At 35.9% G+C, this 13047-nt stretch overlaps 1 protein-coding gene across 2 annotated transcripts in view; it reads left to right on the top strand.

The window, feature by feature from the left end:
* Nucleotides 1–13047, top strand: part of CSMD3 (CUB and Sushi multiple domains 3) — a 580968-nt gene that overhangs the window by 279805 nt on the left and 288116 nt on the right. For both annotated transcript variants that reach the window (XM_066334988.1, XM_066334980.1), the window contains one exon: nucleotides 4184–4296. In XM_066334988.1, coding sequence (XP_066191085.1) covers nucleotides 4184–4296 — 113 coding nt within the window. The remainder of the gene's footprint in view (nucleotides 1–4183; nucleotides 4297–13047) is intronic.

Raw genomic sequence — 13047 nt, 5'->3', positions numbered from 1 at the left:
GACAAAGGGGTTGAATACAACCTCAGTCACTTTGCAGATGACACCAAGCTGTTCAGGAGTGTTGATCTGCTGGAGGGTAAACACAGAGCTGAAGCTGAAGGACCTGTAGTTCCCTGGATCTTCCAGGAGCGAAATCTCAGGGTCAATGTTTTCCTCCTTCCTGAAACCGTGAGACTGCCATGAATTTTCTAGTGATAAAAACTTACCTGGCAGCAACATCAGCTAGTTTCCTCATCTTGGGATGCATGTCATCAGGCCCCATTAGACTTCTTACTTTTCAGTTTCATCAAGTGGTCTTGAACCTGCTCTTTGCTTACAGTGAGAGTGACCTCTCTCCCCCAAATCCCATGTAGAGGATCAAGGACTTGAGAAAAATGGTAGCCAGTGAAGACTGAGGCAAAGAACTTACTGAAGTAACCTCAGCTTTCTCCATATCTGGTGTCACCACTTCTCTCCTCGCTTCTCAGGGGGAAACACTTTCTGGATTTCTTTTTTTCTGACTAAAGTCAGAAGGATTCGACATTGTTCCAATGCCAATTACTGGAAGAGACTGCCCAGGGTGGTGTTGGAGTCAGCATCACTGGAGGTGTTCAGATGTGTGGATGTCATGTTTAAGGACATGGTTTAGTGGTGGACTCAGCAGTGTTGGTTTAACAGCTGTATTTGATGATCTTTAGGTATTTTCCAATCTAAATATCTGATTCTATGAATATTTTCCATGAAAAGACCAGCATTTGGCCAGGTATTTATGGAGCAATTGCTTTGGGATAATGCAGTCTCTTAGTGGATGTAGATGAGTTAATTCCTACCACTAATAAATTTGAGACTTGTGAAAGTACTGTCATTTCTACTTTTTAAGCAGTACTAATCATTCAAAAAATATTGCTGATAATTCTAGAATTCAGTTTTAGTTATTAAATTCGTAAACTATATGGAATATTCTCTCATGTGGAAAGAACCTTTATTAAGTGCCAATTCATACGTTCTTATTAAAGTTTAATTAAATTATTGATACTGAATTACAGTAATGCAATAGTATCTTAAATTTTGAGTAATGTGGTGGAACAGTCTGCCCAAATTGGATTTCATTGAAGATGTTAGCATTTCATGAAAGTATTTCTGATGTACTTTAGGTTGGGGAGAAATGGTGGAATTACACTATTAAAATTGTCACAAATATAAAGAAAATCTTTTCTGTAAATAAATAGGTAAATAATTTCAAAGAATTATTACTATGAAGACCCTGGAAAAGCAAAAAAATACACCATTAATTTTTGGGGTTTAATATTGAATAACATTACACATTAAGCCGCAAGTATAACCGTGTAAATTTTTTCTCTTGTGAGCCTTGCAGACCTTATCTGAGATATGATGCATAGCAAATAAATCAGCTGTTGTATCATTTAATTTTTGGATTTTAAATTTTAAAATAATATTTTTTCCCCTGGAAAAATGCTGAAGAACATTGTTTTAAATATGTCTGGTTTACATGTTAATAATATGAAAACATTGATCTCCCAATGTATCAGAGTTAATCAGGAAACCTATCCAAGTGTTTAATCTGCTAGTTTTATTGGGCACTTCTTGATAGGAAGGTTCAGAAGAAAAACTGAAGTTAAGTGGCATTTCAATAGAATTATGCTTCCTAAATGGATAATTTCCATCCTGATTATTCTTATTCTGCTGATGTTAATCACAGAAGTAGCTGAACTCTAAAGCCTTTTCAGTACTTGCCATTAAGTTTCTCTGGGTGTCTGTAATTCTGAGCCTGTATATCCATGCATCCAGCAAAATGATGGTCTGCTCCAGCCTGGTGAGCCTGGCACCCAAATGAACTTAAACCTGATTGCTATAATATTTCTAGTCTGTTTGAAAAGATGACCAATATGAAAGCATTCTTAGTTCTTTCCTATGGAACTAAAAAGCTAGCTGGAGCAGTATTAAGTGTTATTACCAAGGGATAGAGGGGAAGATGGGAAAAAAGGGTGCGTTCTCCTCCATATATCAGTCACAGCACTTTTTCAGGATATTTGGAAGTTTGCTTTCAGCAGCTTGGTCTAACAATTGCTGCAGGTAACTTTTAATGCAATATCCATCTAGGCTCTGGTTCCTGTAACATTCCTTTTGAAAATCCAGCATACAAATTGTGAAAAGCATCTTTCCAATCTTATGTTGCAGGTTGTCTTCAGCAAATAGAGAGTGTTACAATCCTCTGAATATCGTCAGACCTAGTCTCCAGTGTACTCTCTCAGGGGGAGAATATATGTCACTAGTGTGTGGGAGGAGTAGTTCTGGAGTCATAGAGGAAGAAGTGGAAAACACCCTGCTGAGTGTTGTAACTGTTAAGCTGTTTAATAAAAAGGGAGACATCATAATCACATACTTCCATTTCTACTGCTGTCAGTGTTCACTATTCAGCTCTTAAAAGGGAACATTTACTTCTAGGAGAGGAATCTAGGTACTGAATCCAGGGTAGAAGAAACTACATAAACCCCCAGAAGGACAGAAAGAATCATTCTCAAATGCAGACTTTCATTATTTTCTAATATAGCTTTCTTCATATAATAATGTTTTTTTCTGGATCTTATTGCTCTGTGGGCCATTCCTAAATGTCTTGCAGGGATCCCTAAGGACTTAAAAAAATAGAGCAACAAGTGATTTTTGTGTTCTCTTGATTTTTTAAAATTTATTTTCAATTTTTTTCCTCCTATACTATTTAATTGGAAAGTATTTCTTGTTAAAACCATGCACAAATAAATGTATTTATAATTAATTTCAGAAAATGGAAATGCTGAACATTTTATGGATTTTTATCATAGAAATTATTCGGTCTGACACAACACATTCATATTCTCAGTGCCCTTAATATTCAAACTACATACTGTCAGTCACCAGTGACAATTACAAAACTCTGTTAGCCATTACATCAGTGTTGTTTCTCAGAAACATCCTGTTAATCTACTAATTTGGCAAAGACTGAACTCACTGAAGACACTTTCCCTTAGTGCAGGAATGAGCAATTAATATGTTATTTTGGCCAGGCATTTACTTGTTCAGTTCTGGCAAGAGTCTTTCTAGTAGCTCCATCTGTGAACACAGATGTGGGAAACAGACATGTTTTTTTCCCACAGCAGACTATTTAATACAGAAGGAAGCTAAAAAAGACCAGAAGGAAGAACTAAAATTAACTGTAAAAAACATTTAGTCCATTTTAAGTTTCAATTAGTTTTAAAGAATGGTTAGAACTTCAAAAATTGAACAGTTTTTACTGCTATACAGTATTGTGCTTGTGATCCACTTTACAAGAATGAAAAATGTCTGGAAACTTTTCAGCATTTCATTTTAGATAATGAACTATAACCTAATTTAAAATAAAATTTTGGGAGGAAAATGCAATATAACACAAAACGGCAGCTTTCACAACATTTCCTTTTTGTTATCATGCTGTTCTTTCAGTAAATAGAATTGACTTTTAGAATTGCACTGATTTGCAATTTTTGCAAACAATATTATTAAAAAAAAAAAAGAAAAAGGAAAATCAATTTTATTTCTTCCTATTAATCAGTACTCTATAACAGTAGAAGGTTTTAAAGTTGTGTATTTGCTATTTTTGGTTATGAAGGAATAGACAACAGCTGAGTCTTGTCAGGCTGTTCTTCCTTTGTTGTTAAAGATGTGATGAGAGTGCAGGGAACACATGGACCTTCATAATAATGTTGCTACTTAAAAATGACAGCTTTCTTTTAAATATACAAGGCATGTATTTCAAAGTGGGTAGTTGCATGCCAGAAAAATCAAAGAATCACTGTAATGCCTCACTATGGGCTTTTAGTGCCATTGATATGCCTTCATGTAACTGAATAATGGACAGAGGATTGTCAGATACAGTTAAGAATTAGGGAAGTTGCATGTCTTTCTGGAGCAGCAACTGAAAGTGAGATTAAGTATTTCAATACAACATAAGCAGTAGTTGCATGTTTTTATAGGCTACTATCAAATTTCTGGTCACTGGAATTCCAGTCACTTGGCTGGCCAGCCAAGACAACTAATTTAGTGTGAGCTGAATGCAATGGATTTGAAAGCAAACAGTAAAAAAATGCTTGATAATTATTTAGATTTCTTACAAAACATATCTCCTTACTTAATGCTTAATGGCATTACAGAAATTTTCTTCTATCTACAGGTTAACCGGGAGCTTTGTACCAGACTTGATTGTGAGCATGAGCAATCAGATGTGGTTGCACCTTCAAACAGATGAAAGTGTGGGCTCAATTGGTTTCAAGGTTAACTACAAAGGTAATGAATGATACATCACTGGAAGCAAATGTAATGGTGTACCAAAAATTAGGCAAATATTATAAAATGCTTTTCTTTCGTATTAGTGTATGCATTCTATTTCCAGTTCTGTCAGTTTAAGAAAAATAGGAAAATATAAGCAGAATTGTAAAAAAAAAAAAAAAAAAAAAAAAATTCTCTTAAAGGTCTTATGTTACATGAAACTGCACCAGTTTTGTTTGATGTGTTGTTACAGCAACTGAGTTTAGGCATACAGCTTTACTTTTATTTTCTGTTATTTCATATTGACAAGTATTCAAATGAAATAATTCTGTGATTATTTAAAGATGAACTAGTAAAAAAAAAATAATACTTCCCACATTCTTTTTAAAATTAATGCCTATCATAACATGAAAAAACCCAGAACACTGCAAGTGAACAACTTGAATTACTGTTAAGTGTTGAGCCAAGAAAAAGGAAAACCTAATAATGTTGTTCTTTATGGTCTTAAAGTGCATAATGCACTTTATAAACCATCTGTTACTATTTGGTATTTCTAGAAGAACAGACAGTTTTTATAGAGCATGAACAAAAAAAGCTAAAGTACAATGTATGTATACCTATATATGCATTTCTGTATTATTACAGAATTAGTTATATTTGTTATTTTTCCATTACTTTTAACATAGATGTCTTCCATACAAGAACTTTTTTAACTGCATGATTTCTGTCTAGCATCAAAACCAGATAATAGAAAGTATGAGTGTTCATCAGAAAATGAGAGAGGAGAGGCAGAAGTTAAAACCAGAGACTGTGTGTATTAGAAATGGAGCTGATGTTGCAGAGAATCAGCAGATGGAGTGAATGAGCATATTGCAAATAAACCTGCACAATATGGCTTGCTGTTTTTTGGGGTTTTTTTTTTGTCTCTAACTTTTCTGTAGTGTAAAGTAAAGCTCCATAGTGGTGTGGTACAAGTGCACTTGTACACTCTTGATATTCAGATATACTGGACTAAGATAGGAAGATTTAGTACTTTGCTGCATGGTAATGATTAAGACCTAGGATTTCCCCATTCAAGGCTGTTGAAAGGGACAAGAGAATTATTTGTATAAATAAGTTTAATAATTTGCTAATACAGCAAAACTAGAACCATATTTGATTGGAAAAGGATGAGTTTTAGATCTGAACTCTAATTTGCAGAGCTCAAGCTGTCGATTCTTTTATTTACATGATTCTTTCATTTAGATGATTCTTTCGTGATCAAATTAATTTTACTTGCAACAGTTTTAGTTTGCAGAAGGCAGAGGATTATTGCCTGTTCTTATATGCTATGTCTTCTTTTATTCATGAGTTGCATTTATTCTTAGAAGCTATAGTTCTGCAAGAATAAAATTAATTGAATATGAATAGATAGAAGGGTAGAGAAAGGGTGAACATTCACAACAGCATCTCCATATAATCAACTTTGTGATTGTATGCCTAGATATTGAATCTATTTCTCTCTTGCCTTACAACGATACTTTACATTAGTTAACTAAATAGCACTTGAATGCAGCAAGCACTCAATGGATAGGTGCTCTGTGGTGGTGGCTCTGGGGGTGGATTGCCTCTTTTTTCTCCTTTTGTTTTGGTTTGGGTTTATTTTGTGGGATTCCCCACCACCACCTCACTGCCAATCCAGAGTATGGGATAATTTTTTTATCTGAATTGCCTTCACTCTGATCCCTGAGAGGATGTGTTCATTAGAGGTATCAGAAATTGAGCAATGATCATAAAATAAAATGGAAAAGGGTATCATGGGCAATCACTTAGAGATTGCTATTTCTGTTGTTTATAAAACTGTGTTAAGTAATGATGGTAGGAGCTGAAAACAGGTAAATGGGTAGTATTTTGGATTAGCAGCTGTTCTGCAATTTTTATAGTTTTGAAATTTATGAATTGGAAGTTGAGAGAAAGTCTAATGATGTAAACTGAGTATTTGCATTGGAACAGTGAAGAGCTGTGACATAACATTGAATTATTTACTAGAATCAAAAAATTATGAAGAATTTTCCCTTTTCAGAGACTTTTTAGAAATACGTAAGAGAATGATGATTTCTAGAAGTCAAGTTCAAAACAAATTTTAGTTTAAGTTATTTCATGAATTCTTTAGGGTTTAGGCCTAACTTGCTTGTTCATCACTTGACCAGATCAAAAGTATTATTTTAACTTGACCTCTTCCACCTCACAAATTCTACTATCCACTTAGACACCTCGCTAAGGCTGAAACTATATTTATTTATACATGTATTTATTATGTGTTTAAGTCTTACAAATGTCTGCTTACATGAGAGGTACAAGTACATCACCATCTTACATTAGGTCCAGCAGTTTGATTTTTGAACTGAATCTTCTTCTGATCATACCCACTGCCCTTGCTTTAGTTTTCATCATGGAGCAGTCTTGAAAGGCACAAATTACACTTGTTTGGGGTAATTCAGAAGACGCACAGGAAGAGCATTCCTTCAGTGCTCCAGCAGCTAATGGGCATTTCTCAGGAACTTTCAATAGCTGGAAAACATTATAAATATTTAAATATTAAAAATATATTTAAATATTTGTTACACTATTTTAAAATAAATAATTTTTCATTGTTGTTTTGAAATATCTTTTCCAGTATCCCATAAAATAAAACTACTTATAAAGGTAGAATAATTAATGAGGCAGGACAGAAATATAAGCATTGCCTCACTACAGACAATATTTTATCTGTTATCCACTGTAGTATAAACTGGTTTGGGTACTTTTCATGCTTCAAATGTATGTGCAGCATTATTAAGTAAAAACATGAAACATTTCAAAATTGTAAGTTAACTACTTTCACGTCATAATTTTAGGGATTATTTGAAAACCATAATCCTTTTTTTATATATGAGATTCAACTTTGGTGCTTGTGTAATTACTAAGTAAACCAAATAAATTATGCATTATTTTCAGACTTCCCATATCAGTACTATGAAAAGAAACCACAAATTAATACTTTTAATGGTTGGCATGTTGCATGAATACTTACGATCATTCAATATTTCAGGTAATGGTGCCCTATTGTTACAGTAACACTTCTGTGTTGAAGCCATGGTGAAGAGAAAAAATCATCTAGCTAAACAGTAGTAGTGAAACAATCTCCAACATATTCAAACACTGGAACTGAATGGTCTTCATCTATAATTGAATAAAAAAACAGCTGCACAAAATATGAAACAAACTTATGGAAGAACCTTCAAAGAAACCCATTTTTCTAAGATAAGATTTTGCAAAATTGTGAATTTATTTCGTTTCACAAAAAGCTTTTATAATCTAGAAATAGAACATTATAGTCCCTGGAAGATTATATATGAAAATTTAAAGTGTAAAATAGCTTTCATATACACTCGTCTCCTTTTGTAACTTTGGACAAGTATGAAAGATTAATTAGAAGATATTCATTATTCACTCTTTCAACATAAATTGTATGACAAAATTTGTGGGATTAACAATGTGAATAGTCATGATGTAAATTAATAGGAAAAGATGCTGTAGATAATGAAATCAGTAATGTAAACAGTACAAAACAATCCTCTCTCAGCATCATGTGGGAAAGCTGAACTTCTGTTTAGGTCAGATTCGTATTCTGAAACAGAAAGAAACTAACCTGAGTGCAGTCTTTTTCTGTTAGGTTCTGATATCACACCCTTAGTTTCTATGCTGTGGCCAAATCTGGGGGAAATTTTTCTCTTTTGGTGTCTCTGTTTTATTTTTCCCTATTCTTTGAAACTTCTTAAAATGGTAGGTTCTCAAGATAGTTCTGCCTCCTATTAGGACAAAATCTGTTTGTTAATACATCAAACATTCTCCAATCTAGTTGCATAAGAAAATAAAATTCAGGAAGGTTAGATTGACTGAAGTGTTATTGTGGGTTTTTGTAGAAGGTTATTTAAGATGCCAAGCTTGATGGCAGTGTAGGTAAAAAGTGAATTTGAAGCAAAGTAGACTTGCTTGTTCAGTTTTCCACATTGATGATCTAATTTTAGGATGTGAGATTTACACTCTGACATCCAGTATTTTCGAGGATTTCTTTTTGCTTAAAGCATGACATTCATCTTGCTTCAAGCACTACAGCTTGTGTTCCTAAGTGCTTGGGATACTAGTGCAGCCTGGGGTAGCTGTCTGGAATTCATGATCCCAATTTCATCCTATTTTCCTTGCAGTGAGCACTGTGTTTCAGACACATCTGGGGTTTTTTGTCACAGATGGCACAGAGATATTTTTCCATGACTAACTGCCCAACAGTGATTTCTTTTCTATTGATGACAGAATACCGAGCTATCTGAATCCATTGTTAGTTCCCTAACTATGTCTAAAAACATGAATATCAAATGTGTGAAACAAGATACATTTACCATAACACAGACTTCAGGAAGGTCTCATTTTGGCAAACTATGAAAGTAGCTTATCTGTAAAACCTTATCTATATATGCCTTCATGTTCGTTTGACCAAAAAAAATATAGCTTTAATTCTTGCTGTTCTTAAATTAAAAGAACTAATTAAGAACAACAACAACAACTAAATCTCAGTGAGAAGTGGACAGTTTCACTGTGTAGTTTTGGGTTTCACAAGAAACTTGCTATGTTTCTTTAGTTAAATACTATGTAATCCTCCTTTTGTGAGGATAGGGGAAATTAAGCTTTTCTACTTTCTTCCCATAAAAATTAGGAATTAAATCTATTACACATTTCTACTTTCTGGACTGTTCAGTTTTATAAATTTCAGTGTATATAGTCTTGTGGTATTTTCACTGTTCTGATGATTTCTATTGCCTTTCTATCCACTCTTCTCTCTGTTTCTCTCCATGTGCTTGTTCTCTTTGTGTGTTTTGTGGTGCATTAACTAGACAGGTTCATATAAATTACTTATTTAATTGGATTCTTCCCCCAGTTCTATTACTTGTGTATTCTAACTTCATTTTGCGGAAAGAGTGGCATGCAGAGATTCACAGTAATGGTGAAAATCCGTGCAAATTATTTAGTCCATACAAGTCTCATGATTAGTTCAAGTTCTTAAATGCAAATACTGCTTTGTATTTTTTTAAAAATTAAACTCTTTTCTGTGCAACACCACTAACCAACAGTTTATTAATACAAGATAAATTTCTCTGTACTGATTCCATGTCTGTTGAAAGTTACTGCAAGCTTTATAATTGAAGATAATTGTATTTTTTTAAAAATTAAACAGTTTTCTGTGCAACACCCCTAACCAACAGATTATTAATACAAGATAAATTTCTCTGTACTGATTCCATGTCTGTTAAAAGTTACTGCAAGCTTGATAATTAAAGATAATTTCTATTTCAGATATCTCTTGAACATATTAAGCAAAAGTGCATCCATTTCAGAAAATTGGGGCACTTTCCCTTTTTAACTTAATGTCAAGATATTGATTGGTTTTGTATTTTACTCTTGTGTTCCTGCTTTGTTGGCCACAATTCACTACTTTTTCTGACTCTTCTCAGTCAGCCTTATCCAGATATGTTAATAATATTTTTATCTAATTTTCAAACAATGCATTCAACATGAAATTTCCTGTTTGTAATCCCTATATTATAAGAATATGGGAACAGTTGTACAAAAACATAATCAAGATTCATTTAACTGGGTGCAACATAAGGAAAAGAGAGCAAGAAATTATATGGTGGTATTTGTACAAAATGTTTTCTTGCTCCCTAACAGTATGTGGCATAGACAATTCCTAAACCCAGTGTATTCAGAGATGGTTTTTTTCATCCACGATTTTGCCTGTTTTTCCTCTCAAGCCCACATATAATTTTAGTATTCTAAATATTTTATGGCAAGGACATTTCAGTGAAGTATTTCCTTTGGTTCACTGTAGTTGTACTATCTTCATCTGATGCCTTTTCATTTTTTATTCCTAGAAAATACAATGTATTTAATCTTTCATTTTACTGCCTACTCGGTTTTGCAGGACCTTTCTTTCTTTCTTCACAGGTTATTACTGTCCTCATTATGGTTCTGTGTAAGATATCATCAGTTTTGTCATTTCACTGCTTGCCTTGTTTTACCTATATTACCTAATATATTGTCAGACAATAACTTTAATTACCCTGCTATCTGCTGGACAAGCAACATGGCAAAGCAGAAACATCCAGGAGGATCCTGGAAGGCACTGATGGCAGCTTTCTGACACAGGTACTGGAGGACCCCACAAGGAATGGTGTATTGCTCAACCACATACTAATGAACTAGGAAGGCCTTTTTGGAGACATGAAGGTTGGGACCAGTCTTGGTGACCATGAGGTTGTGAAGTTCAACACTGGGCGAAGAGGAAGCAGGGCAGCAAGTAAAATTATAGTCATTGACTTCAGGAGAGATTACTTCAATGTTTTTTGGGATGTTCTTGGAAGAATCCCATGGAAAAAGGCACCACAGGGAAATGGGGCCCAAGAGAGGCCTTGATATCCAAGGATCACTTCCAACCCTGTACAAGAATGATGCATCCTAACAAGTAAGAAATCAGAGGGGACAAGAGATGTGTGTGAATAAATAAAGAACTCCTGTCATTACTCAAGCATAAACAGGAAATATACAGGATATGAAAGCAGGGATGGAAGCGGCCTCTTGGAATGAATACAGAGAGATTGTCAGAGTAAGTAGAAATGAGGTCAGGAAGGCCAAGGTCCATCTGCAATTACATCTGGCCAAGAATGTTCAGGACAAGAAGGGCTTTTTAAAATACATCAATGACAGAAGAAAAACAAAATGATGATGTGGGGTCATTAGTAAATGGAGGGTGACCCTGGTAAGAGGAGATGCAGAGAAGGCGGGGTTATCAAATGTCTTCTTTGCATCAATCTTTACTGACACTATCAGTCCTTAGGATTCTTTGACAGAGACCAGGGTAAAAAGGAGCCTTGGAAGGAAGACTTTTCCTTAGTGAAGGAAAATCAAGTTAAACAACACCTAAGCAAACTTGACATTCACAAGTCCATGGGCTCTGACAGGATACGTCCATGAGAGAGCTTCTGGACACCGTAGAGAGCTCACTCACAGTCATCTTTGCAAGGTCATGGGGATCAAGAGAGGTGTCTGGTGACTGGGAAAAAGCAAATCTCACCCTGGTCTTCAAAAAGGGCAAGAAGGAAGACATGGGGAAGGAGACATGGGGAACTCTTGGCCAGTCAGCCTGACTTCAATCCCTGGAAAGGCAATGGAGCACCTCAATCTGAAGGCCATCTGTATGCATATGAATGACAAGAAGGCAACCAGGAGTATTTAGCATGGATTTGCTAAAGGTAAATCCGGCTTGACCAAACAGATTGCCTTCTACAGTGAAACAACTACCTGGATCAATGAGGGGAGAGCAGTGGATATTGTCTGCCTTGGCTTCAGCAAGGCTTTCGACACTGTCTCTCACAAAATACTCTTAGGCAAAATCAGGAACTGTTGACTGGATGAGTAGGCAGTGAGATGGATTGGAAACTGGTTGAATGGCAAATCCCAGAGGGTCATTATCAGTGGCACAAGGTCTAGTTTAAAGTTTTTCATTAATGGTGTCCTCCAAGATTCCATAATGGGCCCAGTATTGTTTAACTTATTCATCAATGACTTGGATGAAGGGGCAGATGCCTCCTTTGCAAGGTCGCTGATGACACAAAGCTGAGAGGAGTGACCAACACCCCAGAGGGCTGTCCCAGGCCTTCAGAAGCACCTTGACAGGTTGGAGAGATGGGCAGAGAACAGTTTGAAATTCAGCAAAGGCAAGTACAGAGTCCTGCACTTAGAGAAAAATAGCCTCATGGACTGGTGCAGGCTGGGGGCTGAGCTGCTGGGAAACAGCTCTGTGGAGAAGGACCTGGGGGTCTGGGTAGAAAAAAACTGTCTATGAGTCCAGTAGTGTGCCTGTGTGACCAAGAAGGCCAACAGGGTTCTGAGATCAGAAGAGGTGATCCTGCCCCTCTACTCAGCCCTAGTGAGGCACATCTTGAGTGATGTGTCCATTTCTGGGCTCTTCAGTGAAAAAATAGACAAGGATCTCCTGGAGTGGGTCCAGTGGAAGGCATAAAAGATGATTAACAGACTGGAGCATTTCTCTTATGAGGAAAGACTGAGGGATCTGAGCTTGTTTAATCTTGAGAAAAGATCTTGGAGAGGGGATCTCACCAACATCTGCAAGTATTTGAAGGGAGGGTATCAGAGGATGGATCCAGACTCTTGGTGGTGCCAAGCAATAGGACAACAGGCAACAGGCAAGAACTGATGCACAGGAAGTTCCACCTGAACATGAGAAAGAACTTCTTTAATGTGCAGTGGCCAAGCACTGGAACAGATTACCCAGAGAACTTGTGCAATCTCCCTCACTGGAAATATTCAGGAGTCGGAAATATTCAGTATCTGGACACTCTCCTGGGCAATGTGCTCTGGGATGACCGTGCTTAGGCAGGGAGGTTGGACCAGATGACTCACTGTGCTCCCTTCCAGCCTTACCCATTCTGTGATTCAGTGAAACAGATTGGATACTGAAGAAGTCCATTAGTGACTTCTCTCCTCTGGCAGAACTGACCATTTACTTTTTCTTTCAACTGACTATATTTTAAGCAGACATGCAGAAAAAGCCTGTCGTTTTATGAATGAGTTCCTAATCTCTGTAAGAACGTTCCATTTGCGCTTCCTCAAATACCCTTTTAGAACTACAAATAGTATACCTAAACTGGATGTCTCTCATCTCTATGCCAGCTA

The sequence above is a fragment of the Sylvia atricapilla genome, chromosome 1 (genome assembly GCF_009819655.1).
Source record: "Sylvia atricapilla isolate bSylAtr1 chromosome 1, bSylAtr1.pri, whole genome shotgun sequence".
Taxonomy (NCBI): domain Eukaryota; kingdom Metazoa; phylum Chordata; class Aves; order Passeriformes; family Sylviidae; genus Sylvia; species Sylvia atricapilla.
The sequence above is the reverse complement of the archived record's forward strand: the minus strand, read 5'-3'. Positions and strand labels throughout refer to the sequence as shown.